The sequence below is a fragment of the Oxyura jamaicensis genome, chromosome Z (assembly GCF_011077185.1).
Source record: "Oxyura jamaicensis isolate SHBP4307 breed ruddy duck chromosome Z, BPBGC_Ojam_1.0, whole genome shotgun sequence".
NCBI classification, from domain to species: Eukaryota; Metazoa; Chordata; class Aves; order Anseriformes; family Anatidae; genus Oxyura; species Oxyura jamaicensis.
Genome location: NC_048926.1, coordinates 73,116,378 through 73,142,271, shown reverse-complemented (window position 1 = coordinate 73,142,271; position 25,894 = coordinate 73,116,378). Strand labels below are relative to the sequence as shown.

Genomic DNA, 25,894 nt, shown 5'->3' with positions numbered 1-25,894 from the left:
TTCCCTCCTTGTGAAGAGTTTTGCACAGGACTGGAAAAAACACTCTTTTCTTATAAATCTTTTTCTTAAGGCTCATCCATTATCTAAGCCCTGTCTGTAGCAGGAAGAACAATACATATACAATTGGAATTAGGTGGTGAGATGTTTTTTTTTCTGTGATTTACATGCTGGTGAATTGGGAATAATAGTTTTGTCTCCTCAGATAGAGAACTATTTTTTTTTTTCTCAGTTTGGACAGGTGAATCTAAATCTGGTATTCATTTTCCAGAACACTCAAAAAGTGCTTCTCCAGACTGTACTGTCAGAATCCAGACTCATATACCCCTTTATTCAGGACCATGGTGGAAAATATTTTTCCTCTTAGACCAAGTGATACCCCTTGAGTGGAAGGCGCCACTGCATCTTCCTGCATTGAGACAACCCCCTCACAATGCAGTGTCTGTCACAGGGTAGTGCTCCCCTTGTGGAGGAGTCTGCATGGCCTCCCCTTGACACCTGCAGTGCACCAGAGACAAGCAGCCAAACCATAGCTTCGCAATGACGGATAAAAACCCAGCTGTTGAGCTGTCACATTACTGGTATAACAAAAATTGAAAGTAACTGTTGACCCTTAAGGAAAATAGTCAAAACTAAGAGCACAAAGGCAGTTTGCCAGGTGATAACTGGGTAAAAGTATTCAGGATGAACGGCATGATACTGAACAAAGTACTGTTTAATTGTGCATCCCACATGATACTGAGGCCAAAGATCACCAATGTAGGCACAAGCCACAGCAGGTCAGGTTTGGCCAAGTTTCCTCACAGACTCCAGAGAACAGCAATGGGTGGATTCCACCACCAGTGAGAGGAGAAAGGATGAAAAGACCTTGCATTCACTGCATTCCTTGTCTGGACAGGACAGGAGCTCATGGTGAATGGCAGATCCCTGTGGGGAAAAGCTGGGAGGAACAGTGGGTGGAGTAAGGGGTCACAAGTATCCGGGGCGGTCACGTGTACGGGTATAAGAGGCTATGTTACGCAGCAATAAATTGGCACTTGAGCTAGACACGTAGTGTCCGTCTCTGGTGTCCCTGCTCAGGGAGCTGACGTCTAGGCAGCCAATCGATGTTGTCTCTCGGGCTGGGGGTAGTGTGGAGAGAGGCAACAGATCACCACCATCAGCAGCATGAGGCATGCACAACAACGTGGCTTTGCCAGTGGAAAGCAGCACGTCTGCTGTAACAGGTCAGTCTGTGCCAGCATCATCTGTGTGTTTGCATATATTGCTGTTGTAACCTGCTGTTGGCAGGTTACATACTGTTTGTGTATTACTATGAAGCATCAATAAGTTGTTTAATTTTACTGCTATGTATCAATATAGAAAAGTGTAACTTTTTACTCCTTGTATTGGTTGCTATCTAACTGAACTGCCAGTTGTGTGTGTACAGCTAGCTCTTTACAAAGGTTGTCTAACCCCTGGCTTACAATGGACCCTTCTCGTTCATACTGTGGTGAGAAGCCTTTCTGTGCTGGCTCATCTCCTGAACACTACCCTGATCATTACTGCTTGGCCTAACAGTAAAGACCGCTGCTCAATGATAGGCAACTTGTCCATTCTTGTTATCTATCCTGCCTGCAGTCATAGTGTCTCTAGCTGTTCTGCTGCCATAAGTCAGAAGTTGCAAAGCTACCAATTCGCTCTATTTTGGTTTGCAAAAATGCTACAGAAAGAAGGAATTTGCAGTCTGTCCTAAGCTTGGGTGGAGCTTATGTGCTGGATGGGAAAGTCCTAGAAGTTTGGTTCCTGCTGACATGGTGATACTAGGAATAATGGTGGAGTGAAGAAGATCTAAGTGTATTACTGTTTGCAAACTGAAAATGCAGTGGAATGATTAGGTGATTCATCCAGATGTAACGTGCAGGTATAGCTCTGCCACCTCCACTTCCCTTCTGAACTATGCTCTGCCCTAAGTAGAGAGACATAAAGAAATTTGATTGAGACTACAGAATCACAGAACTGTCTAGGTTGGAAGAGATCTCCAAGATCACCGAGTCCAGCCTCTGACCTAACACTAACAAGTCCTCCATTAAACCATATCCCTAAACTCTGTATCTAAATGTCTTTTAAAGACCTCCGGGGATGGTGACTCAACCACTTCCCTGGGCAGCCTATTCCAGTGACTAACAAACCTTCCAGTAAAGAAGTTCTTCCTAATATCCAACCTAAACCTCCCCTGGCACAACTTAAGCCCATTCCCCCTCATCCTGTCACCAGGCACCTGCGAGAATAGACCAACCCCCACCTTGCTACAGCCTCCTTTAAGGTACCTGTAGTGTGTGATAAGGTCACCCCTGAGCCTCCTCTTCTCCAGGCTGAACAGTGCCAGCTCCCCCAGCCGCTCCTTGTAAGACTTGTTCTCCAGACCCTTCACCAGCTTCGTAGCCCTTCTCTGGACTCGCTCAAGCACCTCCATGTCCTTCTTGTAGTGAGGGGCCCAAAACTGAACACAGTACTCGAGGTGCGGCCTCACCAGAGCCGAGTACAGGGCGACGATCACTTCCCTAGACCTCTTGGCCACACTGTTTCTTATGCAAGCCAGGATGCTGTTGGCCTTCTTGGCCGCCTGAGCACACTGCTGGCTCATACTCAGCTGACTATCAACCAAAACTCCCAGGTCCTTCTCTGCCAGGCAGCTTTCCAACCACTCATCTTCCAGCCTGTCATACTAGAGTATAACAATTTTAAATCAAGAGAATTCAAGCTAGCAACTAGCAATCAGTGAGGACAGTCACCACTACCAACAATTACTTGTAGTGGAGAGGGCAATTCAATGTAGAAATTCATTCATGTTCTGTTAGCTGCATCCCATGTGAAAGAATACAGACCTGAATACAGCAGTTGGATTAAGGCTCTCATGATTAGAGGCAGGTCTCTATGCCCTATCTTCCTCACACCTCCTTAACCTATATGCTGCTAGTAAGGTATTGCAGGTCTTCCATATTAGTTCTCATGTCTGAATGAATCTGAGCTGTATCAACGCTAGCTTTCTGGATGCCTGAAAACTTAAGTATTTTTCCTTTTCTCACTATGAGAAAAGAATATACACGGGTGGGCTTCTTCACTGTATGTCTGTTTAAGAAGTCAGAAGCCACATAATGGTGAGCTGGATGAACTACTTCAGAGATTCCCAAAAACCTTAGGGATCGCAGGAAATACTGGAATCCTTCAATATAAATGAAAGGGGGATCTTATGCTTATAGCATACTGTGCAATAACAAGCTTGTCCTTATTGATGAGGCAACAGACTCAGTTTTAATTCTAGTGCCTGGCATCAGGGGAGCTGTAGATCAGCATTTCCCAGGTGCAAGTATTTGTCTGGATTTATGTACAAGGAGGGAGGGGAAGAGCAAGGAAAGAAAGTTAAATATCCAGTGGCAGCAGTTATGTTTGCAATGGAGGAAGCTGGAATTTGAATCAGCATGTGAGATTTTGTAGGTATCTAGAAGGCAAGAGGCTGGGAAAAGAGACAGGCTTGTGAGCATTCTGTTACTTGTTGCTGTGCGACTGCTCAGATGTCGCTGATGTGATATTAAGCATTGTTAGGCCTTTGCACATTTCATTGAAACTTCAGACAGCATCTTTTGGGGGATACTATGGTTAGGCTTTTGGGTATCAGTATCACATATTAACATAAGTGACACTAACAATGATAAAGCTACCTTTTCATGTGATTAAATCCTGTGAGCCACAGAAGAAACTGGTTTTCATGAGGCTTCTGATTACAGCTTCATATTTAAGGTCACTTTTAATTCAAAAGAAATGGTGCTGTCCCTCTGATTACAGCTTCATATTTAATGCAAGGTCACTTTTAATTCAAAAGAAATGGTGCTGTCCCTTGCTATGACTGCGGATTGTTTCAAAATATACTTTTCAGGCAATTTTTTACCTTTTTGCCCTGTTTAAAATGCAAATAATAAAAGTACTTAATTGTTTCACTAGGGAATTACTTACATGGTAAGTTTGTCTCTGCTATAAGGAAGTTTTCAGTTTTAAAACAGTTGGGGTAATTAATACTGTTACGATCTGCTAATTTTCATGATATTTAATTCAAAAGATTGTGTTAAAGTGTAGAGTGACAAAGGGTCACTGAGTGAAGTGCTTGTCAGGAACGGATCTGCAAGCTACCTTTAAAAGAATGTTCTCCTGTCCCTTTCTTGTTAGATGATAGTTTAATCTTCAGAACATCCAGATCAAAAATAGCAGTGAATAAATTTTTATTTAGCTGTGCTTTCTTGTGTTGAAGCAATCACAAAAAATGGAATAAGTTGAATAAAAATAAATTGGATTTTCTTATACAAATGCCCACTGTTAGAATTTATTTTATTTCATATTGGCATAATCTTAATGAAAAAGTTAAAAATGTAATAGAAGAAGCAGAAATACCCAAGCAACCAAGGTATTAGAGCAGTCAAAGTTTTCCTTCATCTGACCTCTAGAAAATAGGAACTGCTAATTTTCTAGTTATACAGTCAGCAATGAGAGGTTGCAGACAAGAGGTTCAGGTGACCACTAAAGAGCAGGAATCAGAGCTCTGGGAAACTGGTCTTCCCTTTCAGGAGAGAACAGCCACGCTACCACTTCCTTGGGGAACATGGACGGTTGTCTTGATGTTTGGCTGAACCTGCTCTGAAGAGAAGACAGCATACTCTCAGCTATGTGTTTTGTACCAGTGAGAACACATAACTGATGTGTTTTGGAACACCTTGAGTTAAAAATCTGCAGGCATGCTAGATCTTTTGATTCCTTAGTACTTTATCTTTTTTCACTTGACAGTCTTGAGAATTTGAGAAAAACTGCTATTCCGATAAGAGCAGTCTTTTTTCTCATAAATAATGCCTATATCTTCAGCTGCCACAAGCTGGCATAACTCCTCTGATTTAATACCAGTCCATAAATCCATGAGGATTTGCTTCCATTTCTTGTAAATGTACTTAGACTTAAGACCTGCTGCTCATCAGTTCTTAGCAGGGTATCTTGGTGGGGTGTTCCTAGGCTGCAGTCCTGTCTTTGGTGCAGACACCTGTGACCCATGTTAGGAAGCAGTCAGGGTTACATTACTAATTTGGGATATATTAAATTCCTGCTGTCTCTGTTTCTTTTGCTTTTGTCACTCTTTGTGTGGACTACTTCAGCAATCACTCCTGTGAGTCCAAAGTCCCTGGCTGCTTCTGTAGCTGGTGATACATGTAATGGAGTGGAATCATAGATTTGTTGTGCACTGGGCAGATCACTTTTTTAATGCACCATTACATACCCTGCTTGTCTCTATAAGTGCTCTCTGGTTGCATACACTGCCTAACTTAGCAGCAGTGTCTCGCTGATGTTTTTCTTGTGCTCTAACCTGAACACTGTTGGGTGTAACGACTCTTGCTTCTGAAGCTTAATGCTTTCCTTCAGCTGTAGCCCATCACTGTCATGTGTGTAAGTCTATTGCATGTTGTGTAGGAGGGGAAATAGCTGGCAACTTGGGCAAATCCTCAGCACCTTCAGTTAAGTGACCAATTGTTCATCGCTTACCTCCGTGACAGCAAAGCTTCTTTTCCCACATGGAACCACCTTGTACCATTTGTCATGCAAAACATCCATGAATCCGTGGGACTTGTACTGACTTATCAGTTCAGAGATGTTGGAGGTGAGCGGAGAGTTAGGGGGAAGACCAATACCATATCCTAGAAGGAAAAACACTACAGTCACATCTCTTTCTTGTTAGCTTCTTACTGAATATATTGCTTTCTGGTATTGAGTGCCATCGTGGCAGAACAGGTTGGCATTTTATTTGAGGTCCAAACCTGGATGCTGGTTTCCCATGGATGGAAAAAGCTGAGATGAGACACTGGTGTGCAAAGTAAAGTAGCCTAATGTAAACAGGATTCAGAATGATTAAAGCCACAAAATAGTATGTAAAAATGGAGATTCAAAAATTTAAGATGGCAGTACATATAGATGAATAAACCTGTTGTATATTTAGAAACACAGCCTTTGTGTGCCTTCATCATGGGTTCTTCTGTTTTATATTGATTTACCAGTGCAGAAGTAAAGTCAAGCAAACCATTGTGATCCCTTTATACTGTTAGAGACATGGATGTGATTGTGGTGTCAGATGTGACATTTTCTTTTCTACTTGTGTATTTTCTGACAAGAAGCTGTGTGCATGTAAATGCACATGGAGCAGTTCATATTGTTATCACACAACAGTTTAAACCTGAGGGGCTGGACTTCCCATTCATGTAGTTCTGCTCTGGCCAGAGTTTAATTTCCACATGTTCTTTTACCACTGCAGCATGCTAGTAAAGGTCTCAGTCTAAATGCAAGTGGATTCAGGAACTTTAATATGGTCTGCTACACTTTACTGAATCCTGGCTTGGATTTAGAGAAATACAATTTATGCCTGGAAAATATGCAGGTGCCCACAGAGGTGTCCTGACAATATAGAGATTCCTTTCTAATTCACTGTGGATTTTTTTTTGTTTGTTTGTTTATTGTTTTTGTTTGTTTTCAGCTCAGAATGCCACATTTCACATTGTCCCACAGAAGAAAGGGAAGGGAAGGGAAGGGAAGGGAAGGGAAGGGAAGGGAAGGGAAAAAAACAAAAAACAAAACTTAAATGTACAGGACTGGTAAATTTGCCAGCACAGTGCCTTGCCTTTCAGTGATGTAGTGATATGTGTACTTGCTGCTGATTTTTCTACCTTGTGTCTGTATTTCTACCTGAATATATCTGCTAACATTGAAGGAATGGTTTCAGATAAGGCATAGCTACCATTCATTGTTACATTTACAGTCTATTTAACTGTTCCACAATTAGGTGTTATGAAGTCCAGTTCTTTAAAAATGTGTATTTGCAGGTTAATTCAGTTTTTCTATATTGACTCAAAGTTGTGGAAGCTGTTGTCTTACTTTGGTAGAGCTGTCCTCTCTGAAATTGAAGATATATTAAGTTACACATGCATGGTGAAAAATGCAGCTGCACACACACGTCCTACTTCTGTCTGAAAAGCTCTCTGCACATCTATCGTTCCAGTAACACCAAAAAAAAAAAAAAAAAAAGGAAAATGGATTTCTTTCAAGTCTCTGGTGCAAACTCAAATGGGAAACAATGACAGAGTGAAAAGAAGCATTCTATTAAATCTCTAGTGCTGGTGACTTTTAGCTGAACTGTTTAAAATGCTCAGCTTCTCCTGGCCTTCATTTAGCATTTTGCCTTCCTCAGTTAGATTTGAATATTTCCAAAGGCGATTGTTTTAATGGCAGATGGGAGAGGCCAGTGTGATTGCCCTTGGAGGGGAGGGAAGGAGGAGCTTCAATCATTTTTGCTGGTTATCCATCACAGAAGTGATTCCTTAGGACAAACGGCTGCTAATGTGTTTGCCCATGCTGTAGGTGGCTTCAGACAAGCCTTGTTTCCAGGCTGCCTTCTGCTGCCTTCTGCTGGGTCTTTGTGAGTACAGCAGGACTGCAGGAGACCACAAACCCGGCTAGGCTCTGCTCTTTTGCTGCAATTAGCTACAGATTCAGCAGGGATCCTGTAATGACGTTTAGAAAGGGAACGGTGAAACTGTGGAATGGCATTCTGAATGCACTTCTCTGAATTTTGTACATGTGTAATGAAAGTGAGCCTAGAGAAAGCAAGCCTTATCTCAGGAGCAACTTTATTTCATTGTGAGTAGTGAAAAGGGCTGTGTCTCCTGCTTCTTTGGAGGCAGACCATTTGAGCACTTTGAATAATTCCTATACAGAGTATGGAAACAGATGGTGCAAATGATCTAAAAGCTCAAAAACAAACAAACAAACAAAAAAAAAACAAACAAACTTGGTCCTGCTTCATCACTGAGAATTTTACCATAAGCTGCAAGGGGTCCACCTATACAGTTTCACTGAATCACAGTAAAGCAAAGTATGAGACATAGAGCAGCATGCTGTAAAATGATTACCTTCAATGGCAAAGGGCTTTCCCACAGTTAGAAGCTTGCAGTCGGCATCTATTGATACTTCATAATCTAAGAGTGCTTTATCCATAATGAAGGCATCAAGTTTCTCTGGATCATTCCTGTATTCAACATCAAAGTCAGAAACAGAATCATTTCACTATCTAAGACTCAGTGGTACTCACTGAACATTTATCTATCTAGTTCTCTGGAAGCTTACCAAACAGAAACAGGAACCAGGGACTGCTATTTTAAATGCAAGACTGATTTATGTTTGAAGGAGGGAAATGAGCTTGAAAGATACAAACTTTGTGCATCTAGAACAGGGCAGCAGGGCTATGACTTACATTGCTCCCATTAAATACCTGATCTGAAAAATGGAAAACACTACAAGTTAGACTTTGACTCAGCTGAAAGGCAGCACACAGCCTTATTGGAAGAAAAGAGCAAAAATTGCCAATACACTTGTGCTGTCCTGGTTTCCTTGTGATTTTGAAATTTAGGTCATTAGACCAAAATGCAGGAGGATAACTCACACAAAAGTGTTCCTCTCCCTTTTTCCTGAGTATGTGGTAAATTCATTTCCTTCACCAGACCAGCTTTTCTCTGTGTTCAGATTTCACGAACACAGGCAATTAGATTTTACTAACCCAACGATCAACGAATAGCACAATTACATAAGCTGATGATAAAAAGGAACAGTTGCACCACCTGTTTTCATCTGCCCTTGGGGCTGCACCCTCACCCTTGTCACTTTAAAGGTCTGGATGTTCTCCTGACGTGAAGTTATACTGTGTCATTGATTTTGATTGAACGATTCCAATTTAACCCAAACAAAGAACTGCCATGTATATGAATTTTTGTTAGAATGGGCTTGGGAAAAATATGTAAACAGGAAACAACTTCTGGCGAAAAATCCTCAGGCCATCTGCTATGCAACTTTTGTGTGTAAAACGAATGAAGAATTTCAGGCTTGTTATCTCCTCTCCAGTTTCCTAGCAGAGTGAATCGATTGTATGACCCCAGATTGTTAGACACAAATTTATTTGAAACACAGGGATATCACGATTCCCTAAAGTAAAATTTGGTGTTTATTTCTTTTTACCAGTCTAATGCTGCTATTATTCATTTTAATGACAAATGCTTTAAGGGTCTGTCTGACAGGCCTTCTTTTCCACTAGCATGGTGAAGATGCTGAGGGTCTTCATCCTCAGCTTCTGCCTGGAGGGTAAGGAGTTTTTCCTGAATGTTTCTCACTGTCTCATGAAGGTCTCCAGGAATAGAAACCTGCTTGATGGCACCCTACTAGTTAATGCAAAGCACAGCTTCCCCTGGAAACGCTTCAGCTGGTGCTATGTTAGCTTGCTCTCCAAGTATCACTCTATCCAGGTGATTACATGCTTGCCACACTGTCTTCAATGACTATTTTATGGGATGAGAGACACTCAAAGTGGGAAGCGCATCGCCATCTCACTGCCATGCCCGATCTGCTGTTGCATGCAGAGGCTCACTTTAGATATGCTACTCCATCGGGGGTTGCAGGGACATTGTACCGCCGCATGTACTCATGCATCTCTGGGAAGCTTTGCCTCACATAGTCTTCTGCGCTGCTTTCACGCACAGTTCCAAAGCGAAACCCTTGGGATGGGTGGTGGAGCTAAGGAGATGAAATTACAGATTAGCAGAGTCACTTGCCTCCTTCACATACAGTATCTTGGTGTTATCTGTGAATGTTTGTCAGAAATTCTCAGCATAGACCTTTATCTTATGCTTTCCTATGGTCAGCTTTCTATGTCACAAAATAAGTATGTAAGGACTTACCAGGTGACTGATTAGCCTGTTTGCGTACTCTCAGGATTTTCTTAATTACATGAAAAGCATTTCCTTTGAGACACCAAGAACTCCCAAATCTAGGTGTTTAGTTGTACCATTTGTCCTAAAATGGTGTGTAGTGATAGGACAAGGAGTAATGGTTTTAAACTAGAAAAAGGTAAATTTGTATTAGATAACAGGAAGAAATTCTTCACTCAAAGGGTGGTGAGGCACTGGCACAGGTTGCCCAGAGAAGCTGTGGCAGCCTCATCCCTGGAGGTGTCTAAGGCCAGGCTGGCTGGGGCTTGGAGCAACCTGGTCTGGTGGGAGGTGTCCCTGCCATGGAAGGCTGGGGTGGGCTAGATGAGCTTTAAGGTCCCTTCCAACACAAATCAATCAGATTCTTTGATTCTATAAATTTACTCTTCTGCAGAAGGGCAGCACCACCATTTAATCTCTAGAAGCCCAGAAATCATGTTACAGACTGCTGCTGCCTTTGCTGTCACTCACCACAGTGAAACTAAAGACTGAATTGTTGTGGACACAAAAATGCCTCCCCTGGCTGAAAGGAGGATGAATACCCTCAGCAAAGCCCAAGGTCTACGTTTGATTACCCAGCTATACATACCATTTTTGTACCAGACAAACATGCAATTGTGTGTCCTTTCCTTTTGAAAACCTGCTTCCTCGTTCCACCCCCTGTATTACAGTCCTCAGTAGTCTGTCTGATCACAGATTTCACAGACTGATGTTTCCACAGTATCATGCTTGTCTTGGGAATATTTAACACTTCAGAGAAATTCTCAAAGTGCAGCAGCTCAGGCAGTGCCCTCTAGTTATGCTGAACACTTCCTTGAGATGACTGAGTGTTGCCAAGACCATGTTAATTGGAAAAGCCTTCAGCAGTGTACCAGCCTCAGAGCACAGGAAGCCAAATAAAGCTAAGGCAGACATACTCTGTTTCCTGGGAAGCTGAAGGTCTCCACCTCAGTTTGCAAAGACGATCCCAGCATGGCCATGCTCTGCTTTGCAAAGAGCAAGCAGAGGGGTGTTCTGCCAGTCTATCTGGTTCCCTGCATTATCATCTATGCAAAACAGAGTGCACAGCAACACAAAGCTGTACAAAAAGACCTTCCCCATGCTTCTCTTCAGTGACCCCACAGATAAAAGAATATTCATAGAATATAAGGATAACAAATGTAGGACATAAATTCATGATCTTCTAGTTCAGTCTGAGAAGGAATAGAGAAAGGTCTTTTGAATGGTATTTTGGTATCCTGGAACCCATGAGTATACTTTATTTCCAGTAAATTTATCTGGAAAGTGGGCAGCTGCTTTTCACATTGTGCTCTGCTGAGCTGGTTCTTGTGGTGCAATCCAGAAATAAGACCTGGAGGTAAATGCTTTTGTGTGGGCATAGAGGGAGCCTTAGCATATTTTCTGAGGTGTCCTGGTCTGGATGACTACAGGATGCATGATGCACGGCGTACATCCATCAGGAGCTGGCCATAGTGCATGCTATGCCAGAAGGACTGTGGGCGCAGAGGAAAATGTTCTTGCCTGGAAGTGTGGAAACAGCATTTAAGTGCCAGAAGACATAAATAACAGAGCAGCGCTGTGACAATACATCACGGAGCCTTCCAGAACAACATCAATCTGAACTAGGTCTAGTCTCCAGACATGGAAGATGACCTGCTTAAAGAACGACCCTGGAGAAGGCTCCATGTACTCTACGACCAAAGAAGCTAGTCACCACAATAAGTGTTAATTCTTCAGGTTTTATTTCTTGGCCATTTCAGTGAAGAGACCAGAAACTTCTCTGGGTCTCAACATTGAACCATACTGCCACCTTTCAAGTCAGCTTAGGTGTTTGTTGTGACATTTGTGGTCTACCTAGTGATGCCAATTGCAGTGCCACATCTGCTCTGCAGATAAAGACTGTTGATGGAAGGTGAAGTCTAACTGAGACTGTCACCAATGCAGCAAATCTAGCTAGATTTTTACGCCTCTACGAAAAAGGCAGGTACAAATGAAAGAGTTAAGTTGATCTCCAATTTTCTGTCCCAAAAGCCTTACTGAGGACTATCCATGCTTTGCTTTGTGTTGGGCACGTGTCAAATTTCACCACAAATGACGACAACAGTGGAATATGTGTTAGATCAAAGGTCCATCTGTCTTAATATCCTGTCTCTAGCAACACCATATGCCTGGTGGGATGTCGTGGAAAGTTTGTGTAGGGAAGTTATGTAGTGATCCTTTGCATCCTATGCTCTTCCTGCTTCCGGTGATTTATGTTATCCTTAAGCATAATTATGTGTCTGCAATTCTGTATTTGATGACTCAATTCTTTTCTTGAAGGATAAATCTTAACGTTCTAATCCTGTATATCTGTTGTGACTTCTGCTTTCTTCTTACTGCTGCTTATTCACATGAGGAAAAGGTTTATTTGAAGCTATACTGAACAGCAGATTAACAATGCAAAATGCTGCCAAAAGCAGATAATGGACTACCTGCACTGCCTTCCCTGCCTAATCCACTAAGATTCCTAAGGGTTACTCGCTTCAAGAGAAGATAAAAACTTCAGGATGTAAACAAGACTTTTCAGTTTTCACTGTTGTGTCACTGTTGCTTTCTTACTTTCTGTAGTCCTCTCTGGGAGAGATTCTGTGAAAAGATGAAAACCACGAATATCTGTATGCTGACAGTACGGGTAAATGTCAGTCTTTGTGTGAGTTTTGCCTTATTAATTGCCTCTTTCCTGTTTATCGTGCTCTGCTTCTTTTGTGTTTCTTAGATCTTAAGAATTCTGTATTGAAAGAGTCTTGCCAAAAACAAGTCACACAATCCTAATGCTTAGGACTTCAGAGAAATCCTTGAAAACATGAACTCTAAAATATCAGCATTTTAAGAACCACAATTTGAAGATTCAAGAGTTTATTTACTGTTTAAACTCGTGATTTGGTGAAGACAGTTACTTATGTCTGTTATCAGTTACAGCAAATATAAAAGCTGTCTCATGGAGAAGAAATAGCCAATTTATGGGTATTTTTAATATGTGGAGACTGCACTTCTGTCTATATTCTGTTGCGTTTTTTCATTCAAAACTTAAGTCAGTATGAAAGGTGAATAACCAGTACAAAGCAGGTAATGGGCACCAGGAACTGCTAACAATTTTTGCACCTGTTGAGTGTCTGGAGATTTGCTGGTGATGCAAGTATGATTAAAATAAACACAAAGGCTGCAGATCCATCTCCAGGTGGTGGCAAGTGCGATCCTGGCTCCCATCTTAAAAAACCTTTCAAGGTGCCTCCAAAATCAGGTATCTAACACTGTTAAAAATCAAAGGAACTGGGTTTGTTTTGGCCTAGAGAGAAGCTTTCAGCCTTTTCAGAAAAACAAGGAAGTCCCAGTTTGACAATGCATTGAAAAAGCTATAGAGGTTATATAGGTACAGATGACGTATCTCTTTTAATTCACCTCTTGAACTGCCAGACCTCCCTTCTGAAGGCCTGGGAGAAAAGGAAATCACTCATTTTCTAAAAGGGTCATTGCTCCTGACTGCAACAGCTCCTCAGCCAGAAGACTAATTCTGTGCACTTCCAAGTAGCCTCTCCAACACAATGCATGGGAATCGAGCATTGCTGCAGTACATGGGACTCATTTCTGTTTAACAAGGTATGAATGTTAGCCAGTGAGGCCACCACAGCACACAACTCCGTGAAGTGCAGTGCTGAGCTACGAAGTGGGAGATGCAGGAAGGCATCACTGGGAGCTGCTGAAGGACAGAGCAGAGCCCAGGCATGCTCACTCCCTGGAAGGACCTGGGTGCACGTATCATGGTTGAAAACTGAGAGAGGGGTGGTCAGTTTGCAGCCTTTCAGGTGTATCCCAAATTTTTAAACCACCTCCCCTGTCTACTGTGAGCTAGCTGGTGCACATGAAGTTGTGATACACATGGAGGCCTCCCGTTTGGATCTGAGTTCATGTGTAGGGCCATCTCAAGAAAGAAGAGATGGATGTAGTGCCAGACAGGGCTGAGCACTTATCTTCTTCAGTCAGCACTCTGACTTCACATATGCAGGGCTGTGAAATGCCAAGACTAAAGGATCTTGCAGCACAGGTCTGGGGGTGGTTCATGAAGATGACAAATCTGTGAAGACAGAGGTTGTGGGAGGCCTACAACATGCTGCTGGGAACAGCAGGACAAAGGTGCAGAAGAAAAGCTAAAGACCTCTGGAAGTAAGTATGCTTTCTGTAATTAGGGTACCAAGACTGTCTCTGTGGCCTCTGAGGACAGTATCTACTGTGGGATGAATATGCTGGTGTTTCTAAGGACAATTCTCACTGCATAAGAAAATGTGGTATCCAAGGTAGGGCTGGTGATTCAAGGTGCTGAGAAGGTGAAGTGTTGGTTGGGTCACTTGAGTACTGAGGCTCAGGTCACTCGGTGTTTAAGGGAACTCAATATCTCTGCAGAACACCCAACCTCTCTGAAAGTGCCAGGAAAAGCTTTGGGACTTCTCTGAGTCTTCTGTACTTTGTATAGCATTATGCTACTAGACAAGTGATGTTTGGGAAACAAATTTGCTGAAAGCAAATACTGCAGACACCATTTCCATTGGCATGCCACCTTACTTCTGGATCTTCTTGGTTTCTGTCTTCTCTTGTTAAAACATCTGCTGAGTGGGAAGTGGAGAGCTAGTGTTTTATTTGGGAAGATGTTGAGAGGAATTGGGTATGTGCATACATCTATGCCTTGGGGTGCCAATTATGCATGAAAATACCAATGTGATAAAACCACAGGAGCAGAAACAGAAAAATAAAATCCTAAATGTCAGGGATTTGATTACCTGGCACATTCCAGTTTATGTAATACTCTGCCACTGCATTCAGTACCATCAGCTAGGCTGAGATCACCTAGACTCAGACCTGAAAATACTTAGGCATAGAAATGTCCTGTGCAAGTTGGGATTTAAAGCTGAAAATGCATGAGATGCTGCTAGGAGTTAACCTCCAAAGTTGGCTGTTGTGTTTGGGGATCCTTCTGGCAGATTTTGGCTTCTGAATGAACTTTCAGAACTTTCAGAGCTGCAAAACTAGGTTTGTCTCAAAGACTTCATCCTTGGTGTCCTGGTTGCTGTCTCTACTATCATTCTGAGGTCTGAATTACATTTGGTTGTCATGTATTCTTGCAGTGTGTAGGAAATGTAGGTGTACAGAATATAAACAGTGAAAAGATAATCTCAGTTCCAAAAAAGACTGGCAATAGAACAGGGGGAGTGAAACTACTCAGTGAGAAAACATTTTTTTCTTGTAGAAGTTCTCTGTCACATCTTCATGGTCCTCCTAAGTAACTAGCTCTCTGCATTTGTATGTGAATAAGAGGGAGAAGTGGAACAAGGAATGACTAGCTGATCACAATGCATCCACTGTATTTAGGGAAACTTTCACAGAAGCCCATCACTGAGGCAGGAGATGCCAGGCTGTGTGTCCAGAGTACTTAATTAGTGAAGCACCGTGGGGTCTCAACATGACAGAAGCTACGCTGAAGCATGAATTGGCCTGGTGGACTTGTTGAAGTGAGGTTTGGCTTTGCTTCCTTCTGATCCTGTGGAGTTTGAGCTTGCCGGGAATGGTGAAGAGATAAGGAAGTTCTGAACACAGAAACTGTAAGGAAGTGGAATTATGGCTATTTTCTGTAAGCAGATAGATCAACATTACCATAAATGACTGAATTCTAGGCATTTTTTTTCCCAGTACTTGACTGATGGGGTGCAGTAATTGTCCCAATGAATTTGATTCAAGATCATTTTGTGAATGCTGATGGCTGGTTTAAGGAGGACTGGTCCTGGGACTGTTTCTAATCAGCATCTCAAATCATGAACATGATTTTGTCATTCATTCAGCTAGCCTCCCCTTTCCAAAATTCACCTCCATGAAAAGGGCAACGCAGTATGCATTGAGGTGCAGTGGCAGTGACTGCACCTTGCAGTGACAGATGCAGAAGTAACACAAATTCAGTTTTTACCGCCACCCGCGATACTGCATTTTAATTTTAATAGGGTATAGAAAGAGTGAACATGGCTGAAAACACTTCCCTAAGTTTTACAAAATACTTTAAGGAAAAAATATTCTGAAAAGGCTTTGTTAGCTCTGCCCCGTGCTATTACTGGTTACCTGGTGTAACACTGTAGTGTTCAATGGTCACCCCACTTATCAGCAAGCAGGCTGCTGGAGCCAGCACGATCTCTGCCAGGCAACTGCTGCGGACTCTGGAAGAAATGTTCAGTTTTGGTTGTTAACTGCTGGAGTGTGGCGGCATTAAGTGGTCTGCTCTGCTGTGAAGGGCTGACATGCTTTAAGAGTCTGTTTTGCAACAAGCCTTTATGAATCAGTAGCTTTTTATTTTGCCTTCCTTAACCTAAACTTTTAAGTGGTTGCCTACCTGCTAATAGATTTCTCATGACCCACTGATAGATAAAATTCAATTGCTAATGCCAAGAAAAAATTCAGGGTAAAAAGAACAAAACAAAATTAAAAACAAAGTAGAACTATGTTCATGGGCTTTTCCCAACTTATCTGCAAGACTTTTTGAACGCTAACTCTTAAGAATATTTATGCGGTGCAGAGAAGGATGAAAGAAAAGAAAATTATTCATAGTGAATAACCTGAATTTCAAATTTTAGCAGATGAAAATTCACAGCTGAACTTCTGGAAGTGTAAGCTTTGTTCAGAAGCTGTCCCATGTGTTCAGGCTTGGGATGTGGAGATGTTCTCAGGGACTCCAGGAGATGGTGCAGGCAGGATATATCTGAAAGCTCGCATTCCTTTCTCTATTGCAGGAAGCATCAGCAGAGCTGATTCTTGGCTTGCCAGGATAATGACAGATTTTGTTAAAATCCTGTCACTTTGAATCAACTCAGCTAGGTCATTAGCTGGCATAAATCTTTACAGCTACATTGAAATTAACGAGCAGTTTCAATCTGGGAACCAATGCACAGTCCAGTACTGAGAGTTTCTTCTCCTGTATTTCAACCTAAGTTTATATGAAAAAAAATCTAAGATCTCTGTTTAAAAATATGAGGCTTCTTTAGTGATACTCCTTGTGTGAGTGCTAAGAATTAATTAAAAAAACTTCTTTACTCCTCTGTGGGCCATAGAAACTACATTGCTAAAGGGTGAAACTGGGCACTCTGGTCTGCAAAAGTATTAATTTCTGAGGATTGTTTTGCTAATTGACATGCTGGGCAGTATCTTAGTGCAATAACATTCATAAGAACAGAAAGGTGGTGAATAAAAACTTCAGGGTGTGTTTATCTGTTTTTAATAGCACTTTTTCTGGACAGAGGGATCTTTCAGGTGGGATTTATTCTAGGCGAGTTGAGAACTGCAAGATAGTATGTGCAATAGTTATAGGCAAAATTGATAGACTGAAGGGAAAAAAAGGGATGTAATTCCCAACAGACAATAGATCACTAGTTCCAGTTGTACTTCAGCAGCACAAAGCAGCCATAAAAATGCTCCAGACTGTCACTTCACCTACTGTGTTCTTCTGCCTCCCTCCTGTAAACAGGGCAAATGCTTTAAGGTGAAGTCCTTTCCAAACCAGAAGGTAAAGAGAGCTGCTTGGCTGAGTATGTGTTCAGTATCAAAGATGCATGGGAGTTTTCTGGTTAAATAGTCCCTCTTGGCCTTCCATTCTGGGTTTCAGGTTTGCTGATGAAAAACTGCCTAAGAGCTGTATAATATCAGCCAAGGGCTGGAAGGGGACTCCTAATATTACAGCAGCATATTGTGGATGTAGCTTCCTCACCCCTAAGCTTCAGAACAAGTGTCTTTCAAGTAATTTTTCTTACAAAATCCTCTTGCTCCAGCTGTTGCTGGTCAATCAGAGCCATCCTGCCAGTCCTCCTGCCCTCTGGCACTTGTGCCCCAGGTGACAAAGCATGAACACTGTCCTCTGCGGTGACAGTGCCTAAGCTTGGGCGGTAGGGGTTGTGTTCTGTAGCTTCTGGGAAAGGAACAGGAAGCAGTTTCATGTTGCAAATGGGTCACTAGTTACAAGAAATTAATGTGATTAGCACTTTGCCTCTAGGAACACCAGAGCTTTCCAATCACTGACTGTGGAACTGTCTACCAGCACAGCTGTAATTTCTCAAAAATGTTACCTGCTATCAGCAGATCTTTGTTCAAAAGCATCAAATGACCGTAAATCAGAGGAAGTCCTTAGTTATCAACAGATCCAACGCTGAAACTAAGTGTTTTGGGTTTTTGTTTTGCTTCTTGGAATCAATTTTGAACAGTGAAGCATGTGTGAAGCACAAAGAAAAATGATGGGATCATTTAGATGCCTTGGCCTCTTTTACAGTGAAATACAGACAACACTACTTGACTTTACCTGGTGTTCAGTCAAATCTCATTGTATTTGATGAGAACTATGATTCTTTCCAGGGGGCTTGACCTCTTGGCATCCCTGAAATCCAGCGGTGCTGGTGCTGACTGAGGACTTCTGTCATTAGGAATAGCTGGTATCCAGGTGTGTTTTTATAAATCACAATGGTTGTGAGCAATAATAAATTTATTTTGTCCTGCTAAGTCAGCTGTACAATGATCCTTCATCTGTCAGGAGGTAAGATCAACCTTATGTGTCTTCTCTGTCCTCTGTTCTTTGCCAATTACTTGAGCAGCACCTTCTCCTCATCTTCATCTGCTTGCTTTATTTCTTTCAAGGGTCTCAGCCTCATCTACAATGCAGCTGCTGTTTCTGGTGGTGTGTTCACTTTCATTAATTTTGAATGACATGACATACAGGTATATTGCGGCTTGAGAGTAAGAAACTGATGTGAAGATGGCTGGGAAAATTGTAGAAGACATTAATTCCTTCTGGTGCCAAAAGAACAACCTTCATGATGTTCTTCAAGAGGAATGAAGACAGAAGGACTTTCTCTCTTCCCATGTGCAAGCAGCACAGTGAAGTAAAGAGCAGTCATGACAGTCGGTGAGAGAACAAAGCATTCTATGTAGAGGAAGACCTGGAGCAGCAGGGGATAATATGCAAAGATACCACAAGGATGATGGTTGGCAAAAAGGCACAAAAAATAGGTTTTGAAGGGAAGGGAGACTTGATTTGGAGAGTGGGGCAGTGCACTGTCTGATACCTTGGATATAAGCATGAAAAAAAATCCAAACTATCCAGATTCTGAACTGTCAAAGCCATAACTTTACAAGAAATCTTTAACAAGGTGATTGGGAAGCTAAACAAGTTAAGTTTTTACCACCATAAACAGCATGGGGGAGATAAAGAAGTCAAGATTTCACCTCCATACATTGCATGCCCATACAAGATTAGTCTGCAATGTCTGTTCTTCATTCTGACTCTTCGGTTTCATACTTAATTTCTCTTTCATTTGATTTTTTTTTTCATTTTGTCTGGTCTCCATGACATAAAAAGTCATCCTGAGTTCAAAACCATCACTGACTCAGAAAGGCACCATACACTAATTAGCAAGCTGTGGTGCTGTCAGTCATGACCTTCCTCTGTCCAGTAACTTCCCACACAGAAATTTATGCTCTCTAGACATTGCAGCCCACTTCTTGTAACTCTGAAAAGAAATGAATCACACAGTCCTGGACAGATACAAAACCCCATGGGAGCAATAAGATTTCTGTTAACTCCTCCAAGGTTGTTGATTGCTTTTTAACATACAATTTAATGCATTTAATGCATATTTAAACACTTGCTGTTTCATTATATATTTAATACAAAACAGTGTAAGTAGCACTTCTGATAATGATTCCTCTTAGGTTGATGCAGTGAAAGACCCCAGCAGCCTTTAAGTGCATTTATGTTGGTGTAATTCTTACAAGACTTCTTTTTTTTTCAGGAAGAAAATTTGTCAGTAAATGCATAACAGTTACGGCCTCACTCTAAAGCTTGTTGGACTCAGAGGAAAATCTCATTAAATGCAATATTATTTGGCTCATGCCTCTAACTGTGAAAAAGGCCTATAAAGCGGCTGGAGCTTTCCTTTTCTGTGGTTTGATACTGCTAAATCTCATCTGCAGTTACTCATTAGTTGGTGTTTCTAGATTGTTTTAACACTACATGTAACAATGAGTTTTCAGCTGATACAGTCATAACCATAAAGCCTCTAAATTAACTTAATTTTTCATAAATCAAGATGTGAGACTTTGCACCCTCGCATTTTACATTTTAAATTTAGAAACGAAAAGCCAGGTGATTGTAAACATTGAATTCCTGAATAACAATATCTCAGTAATCTTGTTTGGATTATTCAAAGTGCACAGTCTTGTAATAAACAGATGGACAGCTTATAAAAAGCAGGTGTTCTGGTGGCACGGCAGTGGGTTAGAGATTTCTGGGAGAGAGCATCTGATATTTCTGAGGATTAGCTCCAAAGCACGCCAAGGTGTCTGGAAAGACATGCCAGATGGGGCTTGTCGGAGTGATTGTGGGTGTCTGCGGTGTATTCCTTGGGGACACTACAGCGTTTGCAAGATATGCTCCATCACCATCATGCATGCAGGAGAGAAGCAGAAAATTTCAGAGTCTGAGTGATCTCAACCCAAAGCGTCTTCAACAGAGGACTCAGCCAGATGTGCCTGCCTCTCCCAGCTAATCACGAAAGCATACTAGATTGTGTAAATTACCCACAATGCCTCCACCATGGGTGGACATGTGAAGTTAGGTGAGATAACATGATAAAATTGATGATGGTGGGATTCAGAGGCAAGCATAGCACTTTTTGTTAAATGAGTCTCAATAGGCATGATATTTAATGTCAAATTACAATGTGGACAGTAACTTTGCCATTGTCATAGTGTTTTGAAGATAAGTGACCCAGAGAGATTAAAATATAGCCATTCTAAATTAACAGACATAGATGCTAAAGTGAATCCTCAGTTTGGCAAAGAAGAGCTTATAGCTGCTACATCTGTGACAATGGTAGGATAACACCTGAAAAGCTCGTTATATGGTTGAACGCATGACACCTTTATTAGCAGAAAGAGAGGCCAGGTGTTGGACCACCTCCTGGAAAGTCTGTCCAGCCCTTCAGCTTCTGCTGCTGTATGCTTTCTTGTTGGCATGTTTGAAATGTGTCTTCTGTCCTCTGGGCTTCCACAGTCATTTTGCCTCAGGTTATCTGGACTACTCAATATGTTCCTGACTTTTACTGTGCATTTCCAACATAGGATCTTGCATTAGATGCCTGCAAGCAAAGTCCCTGCTTCAAACAACATACCACTGACAATCCCAGCTCCCTGTAAACCAGGACTTCAGTTTGGGATTGACAGTGAGGAGTTGTACTGGATCCAGCCTTATTCTGCAGAGTTGCTGGGCAAAGCAAGGCGCTGTGACTGCCTATGTACTTACAGAAAATCTCTTTTCCCTGCCCGTGGCACCGAGACCTAGACCACTCGCAAGCAGATGGTATCCTTTTATGGAAACCATACTAGAAACTAAGACATAAAATATCAGGGCTTGTCACAAAACTGAATAAAAGACACAACAGCCATATGGACACATGCTTCTGAAGCAGCCTGGCAGCAAATTCTCTTTTGTACCCAGAACCCCTTGCTTATCACCATGCCCTTTCTCCACTCTGCCCGTGCCTGCTGGCTGCGTACTCAGCGTGCAGCTGTTGGTCTGTAATGCAGTCACAGAGGAATGAATGCCTGTCAGTTGGGAAACAGACAACAGCTGGACTCATCTATCCCCCTCTGCATATCTCAGTGCTGCTCTAGCAGTGGTCAGTTTTAACATGTTACCTACTGCAACCTGGTCTTGCTGCTGTGAAAATGTGTACTGGCACCAGCGAAGGATAACAACTTTGGGCAGTGGATGGCTTTTTCAGCTGAGACTGATCACAACATCAAGGGCCTAAGCAACTATGAAATACACAAGGTGGTGAGCAGATGGGGGAGATGTCAGGAATCATGCCAGTTGCCTTCCAGGCCGTGACAGGTAGGCAGGACAAATGACCAGACCAGCTCAAAGGCAGCCTGCTGGTTTGTGTGCTTGTAGGCTGAGCTTGTACAGAAGTTTACACAACAGATACACAGTCTGCCATGCAGTCTGAAAAAGAGGAATGACATAATTTTTTGTGCATCCAAAGAAGTGACATGAGAAGAACAACTGAAATAAGCTCCTGGGATTCAGATGAGAAAAGGGATGAAAGCATGACCCAAATAAAATGTGTTTCACTGTGTCTATCTTCTATATGCAATGAAGCTTTTAAACTTATTTGCCATGTGGTGTTGAGAGTGGTCTGCTGCTTCAGATGGGGGATCAGGGCACTGCAGTAACTTTCATCACGGTAAACAATGCCTTCATCCTGCAGCTATCTTTTTTCTGCTCAGACAGCAGCCTGAGTATGTTGAAGTGAATGTTTCTTCCCCAAAAGACGTCTGCTGGTTTGCACTGGGAAGAGATGAGGGTCTAAATTGTGTATGATTTGAAGGTCTTATTGAGAGATACCCAAGATCACTGTTGATTTAATTTTCTGCTGATTTCTAATGAAGAGGTTGTACCTTTGAGACTCCAGCAGCACAAAAGGACCACGTCTCCTTCGCATAGCTATATCGAGCACTTGCTAAACACTGTACAGCTCGGTCCAATTAAACATCACTGCTATAATCTGTGTTTTTCTAGAAAGGCAGATGTTGTTTATTTTTATGCAGAAAAGGAAGAGTATATATACTCCTGGCGATACTGACTTTAGATACCAGGTTTCTCATCTTGACAAAGACTTTCAATTTTTCCCTACTTGCCTTCTCTTCTGACAGCTTTCAGTCTCAGATGGGATTTACTGTTTGTGGCTGTCAGCTTAGAGAATTGTATGTTTTACATCAACTCAAGAAGGTTGCTCAGTTGCTCATCTATTTTGGGCTTTTTTTTTAAATACTTTTCAAAAGCACAGTACCAAGGCATACCTATATAGAGAGCAGTAGGAGAATGTTTAAAAGCACATTGATATTAAAAAGATTATTTAGATGGCATCCTGTTGCCATCTTTTTCTTAAAAAAAAAAAAAAAAAAAAAGAGGCAAGCAGATCTGAAAAAGGGTAAAATATTCAAATCACGTAAAAATGATTTTAAGGAACTAACTAAATTTGTGGGTGTACCTGTACAACTGCTGTGCTGCAAACATCTCCTAAGCCTCAACTTTACACATTAGAGAGCACTTTGAAAAGGTACAGCTCAGGCTCTGTGTGAGAAAAGGTTGAAACAGTGCATTTTCTGTAATAACTGCTCTTACACACTAAGACTTCAGAGGCAAATGCGTGAATGAAATACCTGAAACTATTTTGCAGTTCATGTCACATCAGGTGATCTTCCCCCATAAAATCTATTTGTTTTATTCCTACATTGGAAACTGGTAACTATTCAGAAGCTGAGCTTTGTTTCATGAAGCAGAGAAATGGCTGTCTAGAAAAGCCTAACAATGCCACTGATTTGCTGGGATCACTGAGGTGATTAACCCCAAACCATAAGTCAATGTTGTTTTTATTCAGGCCTAGGACCCATGTTTGCAGTTCCCAGTATGCTTCAATACTCTGTGCCCAATTTTGTAACCTGATGGAGAAGTTCTACCATGCAGCTTTAAAATAATTTCATCTTCTTAAAATTGCAGAAATTTCCCAATCCTCTTAGGAACTCCATGTGTGGTCACAATAATGATGCAGAAAAATATGATGCATCACAGAATCACAGAATTTTCTAGGTTGGAAGAGACCTCAAGATCATCAAGTCCAACCTCTGACCTAACACTAACAGTCCCCACTAAACCATATCCCTAAGCTCAACATCTAAACGTCTTTTAAAGACCACCAGGGATGGTGACTCCACCACTTCCCTGGGCAGACCGTTCCAGTGTCTAACAACCCTTTCGGTAAAGAAGTTCTTCCTAAGATCCAACCTAAAACTCCCCTGGCGCAACTTAAGCCCATTCCCCCTCGTCCTGTCACCAGGCATGTGGGAGAACAGACCAACCCCCACCTCGCTACAGCCTCCCTTGAGCTACCTGTAGAGAGCGATAAGGTCACCCCTGAGCCTCTTCTTCTCCAGGCTGAACAAGCACAGCTCCCCCAGCCGCTCCTCGTAAGACTTGTTCTCCAGGCCCCTCACCAGCTTCGTAGCCCTTCTCTGGACTCGCTCGAGCACCTCCATGTCATTCTTGTAGTGAGGGGCCCAAAACTGAACACAGTACTCGAGGTGCGGCCTCACCAGAGCCGAGTACAGGGCGACGATCACCTCCCTGGCCCTGCTGGCCACACTGTTTCTTATACAGGCCAGGATGCTGTTGGCCTTCTTGGCCGCCTGAGCACACTGCTGGCTCATATTCAGCCAACTATCAACCATCACTCCCAGGTCCTTCTCTGCTAGGCAGCTCTCCAACCACTCATCTCCCAGCCTGTAGCTCTGCTTGGGGTTATTGCGCCCCAGGTGCAGGACCTGGCACTTGGCCTTGTTGAACTTCATGCAGTTGACCCCAGCCCATTGGTCCAGCCTCTCCAGATCCTCCTGCAGAGCCTTCCTACCCTCGAGCAGATCGACACACGTACCTAACTTGGTGTCATCTGCAAACTTACTGAGGGTGCACTCAATGCCCTCATCCAGATCATCAATGAAGATATTGAAGAGGACCAGCCCCAGCACCGAGCCCTGGGGAACGCCACTAGTGACCGGCCTCCAACTGGATTTGACTCCATTTACCACGACTCTTTGGGCCCGGCTACCCAGCCAGTTTCTAACCCAACGAAGTGTGAGCCAGTCCAAGCCAAGAGCAGCCAGTTTCTTGAGGAGAATGCTGTGGGAAACGGTGTCAAAAGCCTTACTGAAGTCAAGGTAGACCACATCCACAGCCTTTCCCTCGTCCACCCAGCACGTCACTTTGTCATAGAAGGAGATCAGGTTCGTCAAGCAGGACCTGCCCTTCATAAACCCATGCTGACTGGGCCTGATCGCCTGCTTGCCCTGCAAGTGCTGCGTGATGACTCTCAAGATAATCTGCTCCATGAGCTTCCCTGGCACTGAGGTCAAACTGACAGGCCTGTAGTTTCCTGGGTCAGTCCTCCAGCCCTTCTTGTAGATGGGCGTCACGTTTGCTAGCCGGCAGTCAACTGGGACCTCCCCCGATAGCCAGGACTGTTGATAAATGATGGTAAGCAGCTTGGCCAGCACCTCTGCCAGTTCTTTCAGTACCCTTGGGTGGATCCCATCCGGCCCCATCGACTTGTGCACATCCAAGTGCCGTACCAGGTCACCAACCATTTCTTCATGGATAGTGAGGGCCACATCTCTCTCCCCCATCCCCTTCCACAAGTTCAGGGTACTGGGCATCCAGAGAACAATCGGAATTGCCGTTAAAGACTGAGGCGAAGAAGACATTAAGCACCTCCACCTTTTCCTCATCTCTTGTAACTAAGTTTCCCCCCGCATCCAGTAAAGGATGGAGATTCTCCTTAGTCCTCCTTTTCGTGTTGATGTATTTATAAAAACATTTTTTGTTATCTTTAACAGCAGTAGCCAGATTGAGCTCCAGATGAGCTTTGGCTTTTCTAATTTTGTCCCTGCACAGCCTCACGATATCCTTATAGTCCTCCCTAGTGGCCTGCCCACTTTTCCAAAGATTATAAACCCTCTTTTTTCTTCTAAGCTCAAGCCACAATTCTCTGTTCAGCCAGGCTGGTCTTCTTCCCCGCCAGCTCGTCTTTGGGCACGTGGGGACACACTGTTCCTGCGCCATTAAGATTTCCCTCTTGAAGAGCGCCCAGCCTTCCTGGACTCCTCTGCCCTTCAGAACTGCCTCCCAAGGGACTCTACCAACCAGTGTCCTCAGCAGCACAAAGTCAGCCCTCCGAAAGTCCAATACAGTGGTTTTACTGGTCCCCTTCCTGGCCTTGCCAAGAATAGAGAACTCCACCATTTCATGGTCACTCTGCCCAAGACAGCTCCTGACAATCACATCCTCCACCAGTCCTTCTCAGTTTGTGAAGAGAAGGTCTAGCGGGGCGCCACCCCTGGTAGGCTCACTAACCAGCTGTGTCAGGAAGCTATCTTCCACGCTCTCCAGAAACCTCCTAGACTGCTTCCTC

The 25,894-nt window shown here is 42.8% G+C and overlaps 1 protein-coding gene and 1 long non-coding RNA gene across 3 annotated transcripts in view; one reads left to right on the top strand and one right to left on the bottom strand.

Moving 5' to 3' along the window:
- The window catches only part of GRIN3A (glutamate ionotropic receptor NMDA type subunit 3A), a 77,889-nt gene that overhangs the window by 10,486 nt on the left and 41,509 nt on the right, over positions 1 to 25,894 (bottom strand). For both annotated transcript variants that reach the window (XM_035309595.1, XM_035309594.1), the window contains 3 exons: positions 9,476 to 9,621; positions 7,971 to 8,086; positions 5,557 to 5,708 (listed from right to left, as the gene is read on the bottom strand). In XM_035309595.1, coding sequence (XP_035165486.1) covers positions 5,557 to 5,708; positions 7,971 to 8,086; positions 9,476 to 9,621 — 414 coding nt within the window. The remainder of the gene's footprint in view (positions 1 to 5,556; positions 5,709 to 7,970; positions 8,087 to 9,475; positions 9,622 to 25,894) is intronic.
- On the top strand, positions 11,699 to 24,024 carry LOC118155930. Its single transcript, XR_004746066.1, has 4 exons — positions 11,699 to 11,818; positions 11,942 to 11,949; positions 18,261 to 18,268; positions 24,012 to 24,024. It is a non-coding gene; the product is annotated as an uncharacterized LOC118155930 (long non-coding RNA).